The sequence below is a fragment of the Equus caballus genome, chromosome 13 (assembly GCF_041296265.1).
Source record: "Equus caballus isolate H_3958 breed thoroughbred chromosome 13, TB-T2T, whole genome shotgun sequence".
NCBI classification, from domain to species: Eukaryota; Metazoa; Chordata; class Mammalia; order Perissodactyla; family Equidae; genus Equus; species Equus caballus.
In genome coordinates this window covers 39159743-39178928 of record NC_091696.1, presented here as the reverse complement: position 1 = coordinate 39178928, position 19186 = coordinate 39159743, and the positions used below count along the sequence as shown (strand labels likewise).

General features: G+C 44.6%; 1 protein-coding gene across 4 annotated transcripts in view; it reads left to right on the top strand.

Moving 5' to 3' along the window:
* TMC5 (transmembrane channel like 5) overlaps positions 1-19186 on the top strand; it is a 74018-nt gene that overhangs the window by 11562 nt on the left and 43270 nt on the right. For all 4 annotated transcript variants that reach the window (XM_023616246.2, XM_014730094.3, XM_070230927.1 and 1 more), the window contains exon 2: positions 16642-17720. In XM_023616246.2, the coding sequence (XP_023472014.2) occupies positions 16717-17720 (1004 nt within the window). In that variant the 5' untranslated portion in view covers positions 16642-16716. The remainder of the gene's footprint in view (positions 1-16641; positions 17721-19186) is intronic.

Below are 19186 nucleotides of genomic sequence, written 5' to 3'. Positions count from 1 at the left end.
GTATTTTTCATTAATTCTTTACTCTTCATTTTTGGGAGATTTTCTTGACTTTATCTTCTGACCCTCCTGTTAAATTTTAAAGAGTTAGGCATTTTTTTAACTTGCTTCTCTTTGTCCTCTGTTGTTGTTTTTTTTTTATGACAGCCGGTTCATATTTTCCTGTAACAGCCTGTTTATGGGTAGAAACTCTCTCAAATGTCTCTGAGGATAGTAAATTAAAAGTTCTTAAATTCTTTCTCCCAGATTACCTCTGTTTCAACAATGTTGCTTTTCTTTCCCGTTCTTTTGCGTCTTTGGTTTTCCTCTGATGCTTAGTGATCCTTGTTTAGCTGTTTTCTTTCTGGATGGAGGACTGGATTAATGGACAGCTGTGGTGGTTAACCCCGCTGGGGGTGGGTGCGTTTCCCCAGCAGACCCCATCCCTGAATGGCAGGGCTAACTGAGATGGCTGGCTACCAGGTGGGCAAGCCACATTAAATCTGAATTTAATCTGGGGTAGCAACTTTCTCCTTCAGGGCTTAATTCTCCCCAGAAAGTTTGAGCCCTGTGTTTAGAGAGAGGCTCTTTGTGTCTGCAAATCTAGAGAGTACAGTCCCCAAGACCCCTTTAGTTTCTGACACCCATCGCAAGTTCTGGGTCCCCAAGGCCCACCCTTAGGTTCATTAATCTCCAGAAGGACTCAGAGAAGTCACTGAAAGCTGTTATGCTCACAGTTATGGTTTATTACAGCTCAAGGATAGAGACTAAAATGAGCACATAGGGCGGAATCCAGGAAATTACCAAATGTGGGGCTTCCAATTGTCCTCTCTCCATGGAGTCATGGACAGCGTCACTCTCCCAGCATCGATGGTGACCATATGCACAGGTTATTGCCAACCAGGGTGCTCACCCAAGGCTTGGTGTCCAGAATCTTTACTTGGGCTCTGTCACATAGACAGAGTTGGCACCCACATGGCTGGTCTCAGTGTCCAGCCCCTCAGGAGGTCAGCTGATACTGCCTGACCCAGGTCCCCCCAAGCCCCCAAATCCCCTCATTTCTATCTGGCTGGCCCAGGGCCCCAGATAAACAAAGATACTTGTACTGAGCAGGACTTTCCAAGAGCTTGGAGACGACCTCCCAGGAGCCAAGGGCAAAGGCCAGACCTCTCTTTGGGTAAGATTAAATTCTTTAGTACACGGTGTCCATCCTGAAATCAACGGGCACCCTGTAGGTACCGGGGTGGAAGCAGCCTACTTGTTCTGCAACAAGATGAAATTCTCTAGTTCCTGCTTCACAGCCCCTCTGGCACTCCCTACCTGCCTGCCCCGAGCGGGGCACCTTCCTGCCGCTGAGCTGAGTGGAGCATTCCCCCTCTGCCCGTCTTTCCCTGGTAACTGGTTTGATCCACGGTTTCCTCCACCTGAGCTTTCCATCGATGAATTCATTCACTTCCTGTCTCCCGGAAATTCGTCATCACCTCTAGTCCAATGGTTGCCTCCCTCTTGCCTTCTTCTTTACGTTGTTATGGGTTTATTCCCTTTTCTGTGTCTTTTCTGGAGCTTCATTGGACTCCAGGAGGGAAGAAAGGTCAGCCCGTGGGCTCAGTCTGCCATCTTGAATCAGAATGCAATTTCTTTTGTTACTTACTAAACACAATATGATATTTAGCATTTTGTCCCTTCATCCTGAACCGCTTCAAGAAATTTGTTATGTGACCAATCAAGGACCAATCAGATTTGTCCTGTGGCTCAATGAAGGCACCCAGAACTTGGAGTTCTGTAGACCCAGCTTCTGGCCCTGGATATGGACAAGCCATTTAACTTCTGGCAAGTTACTTTATATCTTTGGAAACTGTAAAGCACAATGATGCCAATTGCAGAATCAGACTGCCTGGGTTTATATCCAGGCTCTACTCTTTACTGGCTGTGATTCCTGGCCAAGTTACTTAACCTCTCTGTGCCTCAGTATCCTCAGTGAAATAAGGATAATAATAGCGTCTATTCCTAAGGCTATGGTAAGGATTTAATGGGTTAACCCCTGTCAGGTTCTTATAACAGAACCTGGCACATACATATTAGTTGTTTTGTTATCATTGATTTGTGCTTCTATTTTCCGCTCCACAAATCTGGAACAACGGTACTTAAGTTGTGTTATATAATGTTTGTTTAAATAGGCATTATACACACTATTATATTGTAGGGATCTGAATTAGTCTGATTAAGAGCTAAGCTCCTGTTTCCAGAGGTGGATCTAGAAGGAGGTTCTTTTTCTTCTAAAAGAGGGAGACTTGACACAGACTCAGATTCAGAGTGTGGATGAAGCTCGACTCCGCTTGCTGCCCCCTCCTGTGTTTCTGAGACCCAGCGGTAGAAAGGGCAGGATTCCCTGGCCGCAGGGGGCATCCGGGTTTGTTCTTTTCCGCTGCTCCTGGCAGGATTCTGAGCACGTGGCCAGCGGGAAAGGAGGAGAGGAGGGTCTCCACGGCCTGCAGGCCTCCAGGAAGCAGAGTCCTTCCTTGGGCAGCAGAGGATCCCACTCCTTCGAGCAGGTCTGCGTGGATGCAGGAGCCGTGACGGGCACCTCGTGTTGTCTCTGGCTGTCCCGGGGAGGGATCCTCATTCTTCTGCGACAGGCTGGGGCCGTCCAGCCAGGCAAAAAGGCGCCAAACTGCCAAGGCACAAGTAACCGGTGAGGCCACTTTTTTGCTCCCACCTGTCCGCCTGCTCCTTGCGGCCTCCGTTAACTGGCTGACCTGCAGTGATTCTCAGACTTTGGCACATAGAAGAATCACCTGGGAAACGTGATAAAAAAGCAAATTTCCCGCCCGGTCTCACTCCAGACCCTCTCAGTCACTATTTCTGGGACTGGAACCTGGGCTAGGGTGGTTTTCCAGGACGAATGGGGTTCCCCAGATGTGGAACTTCCAATGTTAAAACCGAGAAAGTTCTGGGTAAACGAGGACCAGTCGATCACCTGATGATCCCTGGGCCCAGTCTCCAGCGAGCTCCCAAGTGACTCTCACGGGCGGCCGAGCTTCATCATCTCTGATGAACACTGATCAGCGAAGCTTCAAATGTTGGAGTTCCTTTAGGCTCCATCCTTTCCTAGACTCGCACTGTTCATATGGTAGCTCCATAGCCATTTGCGGCTGTTTACATTAAAATGAATTAAATTTAAATCAAATGAGAAATTCAGTTTCTCAGTGACACTGGCCACATTTTAAGTCCTGAGTAGACACATGTAGTGGCTGCCATATTGGACAGCGCAGGTACAGAACAATACCATCATCATGGAAAGTTCTGTTGGACAGTATTACCCTAGATGATCTCTAGATTAGGGTTTCTCAGCCTCGCCACTGTTGACGTTTTGGGCCAGACCATTCTTTCGTGTCGGGGGCTGTCCTGTATATGGGGACATATATTTAGCAGCATCCCTGGCCTCTACCTAATAGATGCCAATAGCACATCCCTCCCCACAAGTCGGGACCACCAAAAATGCCTCCAGATGTTGTGAAGTGTGCTGTCGGGGGGCGAAATTGCCCTGATTGAGAATCATTGCCCTACATCCATGGCTCCGACCAGTCTCTTTCTACAATAAAATAAAAGTCAACCACACGCCCTGCACGTCACACGGAGCATAGGCACCAGAACGCAAACACTGTCTTGAAATTCAATTGCGCCAGCCGGCTTTACATTCTTTTTTTTTTTAACAGATACCCTCCAGCTCTTTTTTTTTTTTTTTTTTTAAGATTGGCACCTAGGCTGTTGCCAATCTTCCTTTTTTTTTTTTTTTTTTTTAAGGATTGGCACTTGGGCTAACAACTGTTGCCAATCTTTTTTTTTTTTTTCTGCTTTATTTCCCAAACCCCACCCTGGGCCTGGTCCAGTGGTGTAGTGGTTAAGTCCGCATGCTCTACTCTAGCAGCCCAGGGTTCACAGGTTTGGATCCTGGGCATGGACCTAGCACTGCTCGTCAAGCCATGATGTGGCAGTGTCCCACATAAAACAGAGGAAGATTGGCACAGATGGTAGCTCAGGGCCAATCCTCCTCACCAAAAAAAAAAAAAGGCTCGCACTCATTTTCATTCCGTGTTATAAGAAGCATATTTGCTACCTCAGTACTAAATGCTAGACCATTCTCTGGATGGATTTTTGCCCTTCATGAGACTAAAATTCCTTTTCGTTTTCCAGCCTCTGACACTTCCTCATGTGCTTAACAAACTAAAAATCTTGTATTCTTTTTCATTGATAAAATATAATTACCTTTAAAAGAACAAGAACCCTTTAAATTTTCAAGACAATTTTTTAACCCTGAGGAAAGGAAATTACAAAACGGGTACATCTTCTTGTTCTTGGAAGGTGAAGGGAAAAAATAAAGAAAAAGAAGATGTACCCATTTTGCTCTGTTCATATTTCCCCTCCGATTCATAGCTTTGGTGTCTGTCTCTCGCATGCGCAGACCTTGTTTTTTGAGGGATCCAAGCGTGTGGCTGTCCGTGTGTCTGGGTCAGAGGTGGAAACGGTCTCTGAAATGCCCGTGGGCCACGTGCCAACAAGGGTTTCCTCCCGGGAGGGTTTTGTTCAATGAATGAGCGAAGGTTTTGCGCTCACTTTCTTTTAAGAGACTGTTTACATTGCTATTATTTCCTCGTTCTAAACGTTACACATTGCAGGTGGAGGATCCCAGATAAAGGATTTGTAACGGCCTCATTGATGACAACCAAAGTCATTGTTCAGGTACCCTCACAAGCCCAGAAAGAACAGGCAAGCCCTTGCAAACAAATAGAATGTCCGTTTCCACTGAAATGTGGGTGTGTTTGCGTGTTGGGTGGCCTGGTACCTGGGCAACCGCTCAGGAGGGGTGACCTTGATCCTTTGTGCTGGAATTTTCTTTCCAAGATCAGGTGCCTGAGAAAGGAATCGAAGTTTCCAGAACTGCAATTAGGAAAGCTTGGTTGAAATGAGATGCTTGGGGATGAGCCATTTCTCTTTTTTAGATTCTTTTTCCTTCCTTCCCTTCTAGGAACACTTAGAATTACAGACTGATATTTTGCATGTGTGTGTTGAGAGGAGGGAGGGAGTATGTAATTATATTATTGCATATCATTATTGTTTCCCAAAATTTGGTCATTTGAGTTCCACTTTCCTAATTTTTGCTCGTTTTCTTACCATGCATACTAACATTTGTCTGTTCTTTTTATGGAATAGATTTACTTTAACTGGAAACTTATGTCATTAATATAAATGGAAAGCGTACCGCTTGCTTGTAAATACAGGTGATTATATATTTATATATATATATACACACATGCAGGGAAAACCAAACCATGTTATGAAATTCTAGCTAGATTACGCCAAGTGAAAGAAACCAGTCTGAGAGGCCTACGTACTGTGCAATTCCATTTTCATGACATTTCGGAAAAGGCTAAATGATGGGGACGGAGACCAGGTCAGTGGTGGGCAAGGGGTGGGAGGCGGAGTTGATCTCAGAAGGAGTTTGGGGTGATGGACCCGTTCTGTGTCCTGATTGTGGGGGTGGTTGTGCACGTGTTCAAACTCATAGAACTATACACCAAAAGTATGTTACTGTGTGTTAAATTTACCAAATGAAATAGTTAAATTCTAGTCATAAGTTGTGGCCTCTCGAAGGTTCTGAGTTTGGAGCTTTGCTCCATCTTTGGTGAAAAAGAGACTACGGCAAATTCAGAGAGGTGTTGAAGACCTGTTAGTATCAATGGAGACTTGCCTAATTGTTAATTTGAGGTATCGAGTGGGAATTAAAAAGGAAGGAACTATTGCTGAGAGCTCCTTGGTTATTTTCCGTGAGGGGAATTGTCCTTTCAAGAATCCCTGAACTGATGGGAAACCGTCAGTTTATAAGAGGGATGTGTTTGTGCCAAAAACGGACACAGGCGTGAGAAGTTCTGGTCCGAGCGAACCCTCCCCGCGCCTCCTCCCTCCCCCGGAGTGGCCCAGCTGACCCCAGTGTAGGTTTTTCCCCTTCCAGTGGTGAAGGCGGCAGCCACCAAGGTGGGCTTCAGGCCACGGACGAGACAAATGAGAACTTTGTGGGACAGCATTCCTTCATTCAACAAATGTTCATTGTGTGCCTCCTACATTCCAGGCGTGGCGCGAGATGCTGGGGGTATAGTGAGCAAGATCAAATAACCCCTGCCCTCCCAAAGCTTTCAGTCCAGGGCAGGACAAACATTGAACAATAAGCACAAAAAGTTAATATATAATTACAACCTGGTAAGTCCTGTGGGAAAAAAGGCAGGACACTATGAAAGAGGCTCAAAGGGAACTATTTGGATGTGGAGGAATAAAGGAGGCTCCTCTGAGAAAGCAGCATTTAAGCTGATACCTTAAGGATGCGAAGTTAACCAGGCCAAGAGTGCGGGGAAAAGCATTGAAGGCAGAGGGAACAGTGTGTGCAAAGGCCAGGAAAACAGGCTCAGCAAACTGCACCCTGCAGTTCAAATGTAGCTTATGAACTCAGAAGGTTTTTTATTTTTTTAGTTGTTGAAAAAAACTAAAAGAAGAATAATAGTTCATGGCACGTGAAAATAATATGACATTCAAATTTCGGTGTCTGTGAATCGGGACACAGACACACCTGTTCAATTATATGTTATCCAGGGCTGCTTTCATGCTACAACGGCAGAGCTGAGTAGTTGCTACAGAGTCTGTATGGCCTGCAAAGCTTAAAATCCTTCCCGTCTGGTCCTTTACAGAAAAAGTGCATTGACCCCTGATTTATAGAATAGTGAACAAGGGGAGATGAGCAGAGGCCAGCTCATGGAGTACTTTTCAGATCTTAGTAAGGAGTTTAGATGTTATTCTAGATTCAACAGAAAGCCACTGAACAGAGTTTTGGTGGAGGTGGGGGAATTCTTGAGTCTTTTTTTTTTTTTTTTTTTTTGGTGAGGAAGATTGGCCCTGAGCTAACATCTGTTGCCAATCTTCCTGCTTTTGCTTGAGAAAGACTGACCCTGAACTAACATCTGTGCCAGTATTCCTCTATTTTGTATGGGGGACACTGCCACAGCATGGCCGCTGACAAATGGTGTGTAGGTGCACACCCGGGATCTGAACCTGCAAAACTGGGGTACTGAAGCAGAGTGCATGAACTTAACCGCTACACCACCAGGCGGGCCCGTAGTTGTTTTTTTTTTTTTTTAACTGTGCCCTATGGCCTAGTTTTTCTGGAGCCCCTGGGAAGTACTTTCTTCTAAGCCAGGGAATCTTCTTTGCTCTTGTCTACCCCTGGAATTTGCTTCTCCTTTGCTCCTTGGCACCCTGATCAGGAGGTCGGCTGAAAGTGTCACATTTCTCAGCTGTCTGTCAGGCACAGGTGGGTCGGAAATGTGTTTAGGGTGATGGTTTTTCAGTTTCCTTTTATTGCTGTGATGAATGTTATGTGCAACATTTCAATGACAATTTTATTGTACTTGTCCTGAGGCTTTGAGTAAACTGCACCGTTAGAAAACTCAATACTCTTTGACTGTAATTAATTTTGATTTATTTTAAAGCTTCCATAGCTTATTTAGGGTTTGGGAAAAAAAGCATTCACACAGTCAGCTTATTCCAGCTTTTTCTCTCCCATTTTCCCCAGACATGGTGCTTTAATATTTTATTCTTTTTGAAAACTGATTTTCATTTTGAAATGACTATAGTTTGGAAAAATTCTTGCCTCTTTTTTTTTTTGTCTTTATTATTCCTTTGTTAAAATTGTGATAAAATTTACATAACATTGAATTTACCATCTTAACCATTTTTAAGCACACAGTTCAGGAGTGTTAAGTACATTCACATTGTTGTGCAACCGATCTCCAGAACTTTTTCATCTTGCAAAACTGAAATTCTATACCCATTAAACAACCATTGACAAGTCCTTATTTCCTTCTCCTCCCAGCCCGTGGCAATCACTACTCTCCTTTCTATTTCTATGGGTTTGACCACTCCAGATAACTCGTTAACTGGAGTCATACAGTATTTATCTTTCTCTGTCTGGCATATTTCACTTAGCATCATATCCTCCCGGTTCATTCACGTTGTCGCATGTGCCAAAATTTTCTTCCTTTTTAAGGCTGAGTAATATTCTGCTGTATGGATGTAACGCATTGTGCTCATCCGTTCATCCATTGGACACTTGGGTTGCTTCCACCTTTTGGCTCTTGTGAATAATGCTGCTATGAAGACGGGTGTACATGTATCTCTTTGAGACTCTGCTTTCAATTTGGATATATACCTAGAAGTGGAATTGCTGAATCATAGGGTAATTCTATTTTTAATTTTTCAAGGAACTGCCATCCTGTTTTCCATAGCAGCTGCACCATTGTACCTTCCCACCAATAGTGCACAAGGGTTTCAATTTCTCCACATCCTCGCCAACACTTGTTATTGTCTGGGTTTTTTGCTAGCGGCCATCCTGATGGATACAATGTGATATCTCATTGTGGTTTTGATTTGCATTTCTCCTATGATTAGTGATGAGCATCTTTTCATGTGCTTCTTGGCCATTTGTGTATCTTCTTTGGAGAAATGTCTACTCAAGTCCTTTGCCCATTTCTAAATCTGGCTATTTGTCTTGTTGTTGAGTTGCAGTAGTTCTTTATATATTCTGGATATCAGCCCCTTATGAGATACATAATTTGAAAATCCCTTGTCCCATTGCATAGATGCCTTTTCATTCTTTTGATTGTGTCCTTTGATGCACAGAAGTTTTTCATTCTGATGTGGTCCAGTTTCTCTATTTTTACTCCTGCTGCCTGTGCGTTTGGTGTCACATCCGAGAAATCATCACCAAATACAATGTCATGAATCTTTTGCCCTGTTTTCTTCTAAAAGTTTTATAATTTGGGTCTTACTTTTAGGTCTTGGATCCTTTTTGAGTTAATTTCTGTGTCTGGTGTAAGGTGAGGGTTCAACTTCATTCTTCTGCGTGTGAATATCCAGTTTTCCCATCACCATTTGGTGAAAACACTGTCCTTTCCCCATTGCCTGGTTTTGGCCCCCCTGTCAAAATCACTTGATGCTATATGCAAAGGTTTACTTCTGGGCTCTCTGGTTTATTCCATTGGTCTGTGTGTCTGTCTTTATCCCAGTTCTTGCCTCCTTTTATTCAGCTTGTTTATTGTTTTCCTTTCTGCAAAGAAGCCTTCTTTTTAGTGGGATTACAGTTGTTTTTATTTTCTACATTTTTTTTTTTGTTAAGATTGGCGCCTGAGCTAACATCTTTTGCCAATCTTTTTTTTTCTTCTTCTTCTCCCCAAAGCCCCCCCTAGTACACAGTTGTATATTCTGGTTGTAGGTCCTTCTGGTTGTGCTATGTGGGACACCGCTTCAGCATGGCCTGATGAGCAGTGCTAGGCCCGGCCCCGGGTCGGAACCAGCGAAACCCTGGGCCACCGAAGTGGAGCATGCGAACTTCACCACTCGGCCATTGGGCTGGCTCTTATTTTCTACCTTTAATGGGTAAATAGAAAATAGAGATTTTTCTCTGCCCCTATTTCCCTTTTTGCCTGAGCAATCTTCATTGATTGTTCGAAATACCTAAGTAGTTAAATAAGTAAATTAAAAAGTGAGGAAGTCAGTCTATGTGGGAAGTGGTCCAGTGTAGTAAAGAAACTTGTCTTCAAATCCTTGTCCCTGCTTACTCTCTGTGAGAGCTCAGAGAAGATGTCAAGTCCTTCTCAACCTCCGTTTCCTCATCTGTAAAACGGGAGTGTGAAGAGTCCTCTGCTCCACATCAGGCGCAGAGCACGAGTATGCAGCACATGGTTCTGCTCGCTGCCTGCCTGGGAGTAGGTAGTCAAAGTTACTATGTTTCAGAAGTACATTTCTTGCTTTGTCCATTTCACTTCTTAACTTAGTTTTCATTTTCATGCAAAATGTCCTCTCCTTTCTCTTTAATGTCGAAGTCTCCCTCTGCTTTGCATCCTTTTTCTTTTTTTTTTTTTCCCACTATAAATTTTTCTTTACATCATTGACTTGCAGAGTTGGAAAAGCCCTTGTAGGTCTTCCCACATTAATATCAGTTTAACCGGGCCGTTCTCAAAAGCAGGGCTGGGGTGGTGGGAGTAGTGATTTTGTCCCCAGAGGACACTTGGCAAGGCCTGGGACATTTCTGGTTGTCACGACTTGGGGGAGATGCTACTGGCACCGAGTGGGTAGAGGCCAGAGAGGCCGCTGAACGTCCCGTGATGCACAGGACAGCCCCCACAACAAACAACTCTCTGTCAACAGTGCTGAGAAGGCGAAAACCCAGTTTAACTGAGGCTAATCTTGCCCTTCTTCTTTTTCTGAATGAGCTTTTTTCCCTTGCCTTTTTGCAAGCTGCATGGAGTACTGACTGGGGGTAATCCAGGGAAAAGGAAGAAAGACCAGTTTGGAGAATATGCTGGTTGTCCTTCTGGGGTGACCATGTGAAAATGAATAGTTACTTACCCGAAGCTGTTGTAAGTTAACACAACTACTTGGGGGGCGTTTCTAGTGAAATTGAAACACTTAAGGCAAGCCACCCAGCAAAACCACTTCCCTGTGTCTTCTTTGGATAAATTGTCACAAGTGGGCACAAGGAGACTCAGATGGGATGTAAAGCGATCATTTTAATAGTGAAAAATGGGAAATAGCCCAAATGTCCATCAGTGGGAGAAGGAATAAGTACAATGTGGTAAGGCCATATGATGGAACACTATACAGCCATGAAAATGAACCGGCCCCATGGCTGAGTGGGTGGGTTCACACCCTCTGCTTTGGCGGCCTAGGGTTTCGCTGGTTCGGATCCTGGGTGCGGACATGACACCGCTTATCAGGCCATGCTGAGGTGGCGTCCCACATGTCAACACTGGAGGGACCCACAACTAGAATATGCAGCTGTGTACTGGGGGGATTTGGGGAGAAAAAGCAGAAAAAAACAAAAAAAGATTGGCAACAGTTGTTAGCTCAGGTGCCAATCTTGAAAAAAAAATGAACAGACTTGTAGATTGATGTGTGAACTGCCAACATGAATAGATCTCAAAATCAGTCTTATGTTTAAAAAAAGGACAAGTTGCATGAAGTCTGTAGGGCATGATAAAGATAGACATAGATGTAACTTTTATGCGTGAAACCCTAGTACTGTCGCTTATTGATGCGCCCTCTGTGTGGTTTTGCTGGTTTCCTGGGGCTGCCGTAACAATGTAGCACAAACCGGCCAGCTTAAACAACCGAAATGTGTTGTCTCCCAGTTCTTGAGGCCGGAAGTCAGAAATCAAGGTGTCCGCAGGTTAATGGTCCAATGACAGTAGATCACAAAAGCTGTCGCTGCTTTTAATGACCTTGTTTAGCAAAATGAAATGTTTCTTCTCCGTGTCCCCCCCCCACAAAAAACAATTTAAAAAAATTTGTTTGGTCTATTTTTAATTAAATGGATAGAGGCTCATTGGAACTAGTTAAGAGTTTCTATGGAATCACTTTCATAATTTTGACTGTGGGTCTTCAATATGTATGTATCTTGTATCATTTATAGGATTGTAGCCAGCAAAAGCAATGTTGATTTTGTTGGGCTTCAAAGGTTGGCCCTGTCATGAGTTGGCATGACAAAGTTCACCCCTTTAGAAGATAAAATGTACAACTAAAATTAGAATTTGTGGCCTTGCTTTTTGCCTCTTATGGGGTGATGTCCTGCATTTGGTATTGATCAGGATTGCCATTTTACAAGGTCCTGGTTTCTCTTTCCTTTCTTGTCAGATAATAAATGGCCTCAATTAGCAAAATTAACCTTTGCACAGTCATGACTGTATGGCCATGATAGTCTAGGCTGAGCCTGGGGCGGGAAGATGGGAAAAGGAGATTAGAGCGAAGAGCCGTGCATAGCCGGCCATCTCCTGCTGGTATGTGTAGCTCTAAAGCATTCTTTCTGATACCCCGTCATGTTCCATTATGCAGGGGTGCTGTCACTGATTTGGTCAGTCCCCTGTTGATGTGGTTTTGGATTGCTTCCAGTTTTTTCTCGTTACACACGAAGCTTGGCCTGACAATCCTTCATGACTCTGTGTCCCTATGTTTTATGAGCCCACTTTGGCGTCTGCAGAACGGAACTGTGGGTGGCCTGCCATGGCTTATGTTGGTTTAAGTCTGGGAAAGCTAAGAGGCAGCAGAGGTCCAGATAAAAAGCCTGAATGTGACTTCTTCAAGATTCTAGCGTGTAATTTATCCCCTGAACTTTCTGGGATTGGCTGGATGACAAATGCAAGAGTGTTGCGACCGCCCGTTCAAACCAGGAGCCTTGCAAGATCAATTAGGGAGTCCCCGATGAACAGACGTAGCAGGTGTATAAATGCTTGGGAACGTGATTGAAAACCCTAGAAACAGTGAGGTGGGAAGCGCTCAATGGATGTTAAAAGGCGGACTCAGAATAGGTTCAATGGCCCTTATTGGAAGGGCGCTAGAGCAATAAAATTTGGAGGAAAAATAAAAAAGTATAGTATCCTGTCTGTGCTTTTTCCAAGGCACAAAGTAAAAGTATTCCTTTGAAAGGGCAGGATATTTGTTCCTCTGATAGTTTGTAGGAAACTATGGGTAAGATTTTCGGAAGACCACTCCCATTTTATTTGACAATCAATAAAAGACGATTTTCTTGTAGCTATTTCCTCCTTCCTCTTCTGTCCCCTCGTCCTGTCTGTGGGCTCAGCTTTGTGTTTGTTTAGGAATTTGTTCTAGTGGTTAGAGCGCCATTCTGGCCGGGACTGTGAAAGAGATGTGCAATACACAAATTCCTGTCGACTGACATCAGTAGAACAGAGAACTGTGCCAGACTGAAACTAATCATTGGCTGATCGCATATAACATCTATCTATCTATCTGTCTATCTATCTGTCTGTCTGTCTGCCTATCTATCTACTTATCTATCATTTACTTATCTACTTACCTACTTTATCTATCTGCTTATGTATTTATTCATCATCTACTTCTCTGTGTACCTACATATCTACCTATCTATCTGTGTGTGTTATATGAATGTACGTATAAATGAATTTGTCAGAGATTCTAAATAAAGACCAAAGTTCTGCTGCATCAAGAAACCAACTCAGCGGCCGGCCTGGTGGCACAGCGGTTAAGTGTGCACGTTCTGCTGCTGCAGCCCGGGGTTCGCTGGTTCAGACCCCGGGTGCAGACATGGCACCACTTGGCAAGCCATGCTGTGGTGGGTGTCCCACATATAAAGTAGAGGAAGATGGGCACGGATGTTAGCTCAGGGCCAGGCTTCCTCAGCAAAAAGAGGAGGATTGGCAGCAGACGTTAGCTCAGGGCTAATCTTCCTCAAAAAAAAAAAAAGAAAGAAACTCAAAATCTCAATGGCTTAACTTGTAAAAGTTTATTTCTTGCTCATGGAAAGCTATTGTGGGTTGGTGGGGGTGGGCTCTGCTGCATTTAGTCGTGCAGGAAGCCAGGCTGGTGGGTGGGTCGCCATCTGAAATGTCACTGGTTGCCACTGCAGGAGAAAGTGGAACTAGAAGGTTGTGTTTTGGCTCTCAAATGCTTTGGTGTGGAAGTGACACAGCCACTTACGCTCACAGTCCACTGGCCAGAAATGGCCATATGCCACTGCCTTCCTGCCAGGGGGCTGCTCATCTCCTCACAGGGACCTGCAGGGGGCTGCAGCATCTTCTCCCCACTCTGCTCCTGCAGCTCGGCCTGGAGTGGCTAGAGCTGCTGAGCTCTTGGCTGATGACCTTGGGCCCTGGCTTTACTATGTGGTTATCTGAGCCCTTTGGAAGGGTTCTCATAATACACTGTTTTTAGAAATTCATCCTGGGAGGAGCTGTCGCCCTCTTGGAAAACTGATGAACGTCCTCTCTTCATAGGTAGTGAGGACGCGATCACCTGTCATGAGTCCCTTTCAGTCTGGGCTCGCAAGGAGCTCACAGCACAATGTGGTTCTCAGAAGCCGCCCCTTATGTCAACCTAGGAATTTTGTAGAATTCCTCCTCCCTCTACTTTATTACAAACCATTTTCTACTTTTTTAATCATGTCCTGGTTGAGTGCAAGACTTTTATTGTCGACCAACCCCTATTTCTCTCTTGGAAGCTGCCAGGGTTTACATTACACATAAATAAAAATAGTGGTAAAAAATAGCTTCTGTTCAGTAAATGGTTCCTTGGTGCCAGCTGCATTCTGTGCCTTATCTTGTTCATTCCTTACAACAACCCTATGAGGTATTATTGTCCGTACTGGGTGGGTGAGGAAGTAGGCTCAGAGAGGTTCAGTGACTTGCCCAAGTCCACACAGCCAGCAGATGGAAACTAAACCCAGTTATACCTGATGCCAAGGGCTGGGTCCCTAACCATTTCCATTTTGTAGCATCACACAGGCGGACCATTCAATTCAGGTAATTTGTCCTGTCCTCACCCAGCTTTTGCTTTCATTAATTCAGATTTTCTGTGTTGTATATATAAGAAAAGTGGAAATGTTTGCGAGCCAGAACCATTCATTTCTTTTAGAACTAGTATCATGGCCCCTTAAGGAAATAGAAGGTTTTATGGTATGGGTGTCTGATTTAGGGGTTTTTCATTTTCCTTTTCTTTTTAAAATTAAGGAGTAATATATTTACAGAGATGTGAGGCATGGGTGGGTTCAGGTGCTTAAATGATGTCATCCACATTTGATCTCTTTCTCTTTGTCTCTTGGCTCTGTTCTCTTCCCACTTGACACCACTCTCAGGCAGGCCTCCTCCACTGGTGACCACGGGCAGCTTCAGGCTTATAACTTCCTAACTCCAAGTCCAGCAGAAAGAGAGAGCTTCTCTCTTCTCAACAGTTGTGACAAAACTCCCAGAATTGAATGTCGCTGGTTTTGACTGGGTTCTGTGTCCTGACCCAGTCACTGTGGCCAGAAAGAAAATAATTCTGACTGGGTCATATGTCTACACCTGGCCCATATGGACTGAGAATGGGGGTATTAACTCAAGGAAAAGTGTTACCACCAGAGAGAGAAATGGATGCTAGGCAGGGAGAAGATAAAGGAAAATGGATTTCCACCTTGCTGAGAAATATGGAATTGAGTTAGCAAAAATGAACATGCTGAGACTGCAGGTGAGGGCAGAAAGTTAATATTGGTGTTAGCTCTGATTTCTCAAGGAAAAGTCTAACCCTTTATGTTTGTCTAGAGATAAACTTGTAAACGTTGGCTGAACTTTACAAATGATCTACTTCCTTCTTTCAAAGGCGTCACCATTCATCTAATCCTGGCTTGAAACTATGGAGATATTTCTGTCTTTTATTTTCCTTACCTCTCACCCCGCCCATATCGGATCAGTCCACAAATCCTATTGATTCTTCCTTTTAGTTTTCTCCCCTATGTGTTATTTTACTTTTATTTTTATTTTTTTGGTGAGGAAGATTGTTCCCAAGCTACCATCTATGCTAATCTTCCTCTATTTTGTATGTGGGACACCACCACAGCATGGCTTCATGAGCCGAGTGTAGGTCCATGCCCGGGATCCAAACCTGCAAACCTGGGCTGCTAAAGCAGAGGGTGTGACCTTGACCTCTATGCCACCAGGCTGGCCCCCTCCTCTACTTATTATTTTTGTCGCTGTTCCTACTGACACTACACCAGCAGCTCCCAGGCTTACGTTCTATCACCATAGCAACCCTAGTGAAACAAGAGCTTATCTCTCCCAGTTAGTCTAGTCAAGGTCTTGGAAGACTGAATGGGTTTTGTGCCCCTTCCTGAACCAAACCCTGTGGCCAGGGGCATGGTGCACAGTGATTGGCCGGGCCTGGGTCATGTGACCATCCTTGGAGTCAGGAATGCAATCAGCCCTTCCTGAATCACCTGGACCAAGAGTGGGGGAGGGGCGGATGCCCGGAGGAAAATCAGGGCATTGGGGCCAAAAGAGGGACAAATGGGTAATAGGCAAGTAAAAACAACAGATATCCAGCACTCAGTGATCAAAACTCCATCGCTTCTGATTTGAAAGCATGTCCATGGATCAGAGCTCAGGGAACTCATAAAATCATCTTTTCAAAGTGGAAGGATGGTAGCAGCTGTCTCCTTACCCAAGTCCTCTAGTTGCCATCGACCTTTCTTCCTTTGTGCACTTATCCTAATTTATACTTTGAACCCCAGAACCGCTAGTGCAATCAAAGTGCTCAAAAGTCCTGTTCCTTCCAGTCTTTTGGTCCATGTCTCCCCTCCCTCCCAACTGAGGCATTGTATTGGTCAGGATGTAAGTTTGGCCACATGTATCAGAGACCCAAAAAACAGTGGTTTACATAAGATAAAGGTTTATTTCTTCCTGTATGTAAAAGTCTGAGCTGATATATTGGCACCTATCTGTGAAGTCATCAGCAACCCAGGCTTCTTCCATCTGTTGGGCGCCCTCCCTAGGGCGGGTGCTGCCTGGTGTGCACGCCCAAGATGGCGCCCCGTCGTTTCCACATTCTGGCTGGCTGGAAGTAACCTGGAAGTTGTATATATTGCTCTGCTCTGGTCCCGTTGACCACTCTTGGCCGCACCTAGGTGCATAGGAGGCTGGAAAACATTGTCTTTATTCTGGGCAGCTGTGTACCCAACCATGAAAGAAAGGAGGACAGGTACTGGAAGATAACCAGCAGCCTCTGCAGGGAAGAAAGGGAAAAAGTCTGACCTTTTCCTTCCTTTTTGTTTTTCAGGTAACAGAAAAGATCCCTGAGTAACTGCAAATGCAAGAACATTTTAGCACTCCAGGGTAAAGAATCTGTGCCAGCATGTCTGCCTACTACAGGAATAATGGGTACGAGGAAGATCCAGATGACCCTGACTATTCAGGGTCTCGGAACCCTACGCGAGGATATTTGAAAACTCGGGGTTATTCAGATTCTCCAGGTCCTCTGAACCACTCGGGTTACCCCACCAGCAGGAACCCATACGCTGCAGACTCCAGAACAAATCCAGACTATCCTGCGTCTCTAGCAGAACCAGATTATCCTGGATCTCAGAGTAATCCAGACTACCCTGGCAGCAGAAGCAACCCATACTCTGGAGGCTCCAGAAGGAATTCCGACTACCCTGCGTCTCTAGCAGAACCAGATTATCCTGGATCTCAGAGTAATCCAGACTACTCTGGCACCAGAAGCAACCCATACTCTGGAGGCTCCAGAAGAAATTCCGACTATCCTGGGTCTCTAGCAGAACCAGATTATCCTGGATCGCAGGGTAATCCAGACTTCCCTGGCATCAGGAGCAATCCATACTCTGCAGGCTCCAGAAGAAGCTCAGACTATCCCAAATCTCTGGCAGAGCCAAATTATCTTGGATCTTGGAGAAATCCGTACCCTCCAGGCTCATCCAGAGAGCCAGACTACTCTGAATCTCAACGAAATCCTGACTTTGCAGGTTCCAGGAGCAGTGGAAACTATGCACGCTCCAGAACAAATCCTGATTATCTTGGCTCCTTGGGAGAACCAGACTACCCTGGATCTCAGGGAAACTCTAACCATCCTGGCCCCAGAGCCGGTTCCAACCATCCAGGCTCCAGAAGGAATCCAGAATATGCTGGTTCCAGAATCAGTCCATATAGAGACTCTCCGGCACAGCCTGACTATCCAGGTGCCGAGAATCAACCTAACTCTCCACACTTTTTTGGGGAACCAGACTATCCCAGTGCTGAGAACAATCGGAACTCTTCAAACTTTTGGGGGGAGCCCGATTACCCAGATGCTGAGGATGGTCGTGCTTCTGGCTCTTCTGAGACCCCGGAAGTGACCAGGGAGTAAGTGCAGGCATCTCTCTCCATTGTGGGTGGGGGCTAAATGCTAGCTCATCAAGTCAATGGAACTCGGTTGGCCTTGTTTGGGTTTGGGACACGTATGATGATTTCCATGATCTGAAGCTGTGGTTAAACTTTTCATACCTACCTGTAGACCTCACCTGGGCCGTGGCTCTCGCCCTGAGGCTTCAGGCCCTTACCCGAACATAATCTTCCATCACCTTTTTCTTGGATAACATCCTCCCAGGTCCCCTACCTCTTCCTATCCAATCCCTGCAAGACATTTGGGTCCCCACTGTTTTGCCCCTGCGACTTTGCCTATAAAGGTTAGGATTAAGACTTGATAATTATACACCCAAACATTTTAACCAGATTTGTATCAACATAAATGCATTTTAATCAAGAAAATCTTTTGACGATCTAACTCCATGAAATCAATTTAATTCCTCAGTTTTTTTATACAAGATGGTTGAGCCACTCCTGATTTTTTCCGCTTTCTTTTTTATTTTACTGAAATTATTATCAGAACTGATCATTTTTCGTGTTTACAGCAGATTTGGTTCATTGATCTTCTGCATTCTTGTTGTTTTCATCAACTTTGATCGATTATAATTTTTGCCATTGTCAGTATTCCTTCAAGGCCGTTTTAAAAAATTAGGTCCAATTTTTCCTGGTTCAGATTCTGTAGATCTGAATTTTGTCAAAAAGATTTTAAATCTTCTGTCAATTCTTGGTCATTGACAAATTTTACCAGGTGTAGTTCTGGACATTAACAGCGTTAGTTTGAGTTAGTCTGAGTGACTTAGTTTTACCAAATCTGATTTTTCCTGAGTTAAATTTTTCAATGTTCATGTTGCCAGCAAGATGTGATTCTTTAGTCTGGTTTTTAAAAAATCTATGAACTTGGAACTAATTTGAGTCTTGTTTTGCATGTGCTGTTTCCACTAGTATTATTTATGAATTCAACAAAAACTAATGGCTTGTGTTTATCTCTAGGAACAAGGATATGGGATTTGGGTGTGCAGCAGGGTCAAAATGTCTTCCGGTCCTAAATAGTAGGGGTAACAGGACCAGGTAGAAATGTCGTCCTTGGTCTTGTCCCCCTTGCCTGATTCATCATCCCAGAATGTGCCTTTGACCCTGTCACTCCTTTGTTTCTCATCGTCATGGTTCCCCGTCACCTCTGGGAGAAAGGCCACACTACCTCGCCCATGAGAACATTTAAGAATGAGCATGCACTTGGTGAATTGTATGATGCCAGCCAGAGACCAGCCTGACTTGACAACTCCCACTTCTCCTATCCCCTCCCTACCTCCACCCTGTATTTTGGGTCAATGGGTCTTGACCTTGGCTCATCCTTAGAATTACCTAATTACCTGGAGAACTTTAAAACACTGCAGATGCCTGGGCTCAACTTTCAGAGCATCTGATTTAATTGTGTGGGGTGAGGCCCGGCATTTGCTATACAT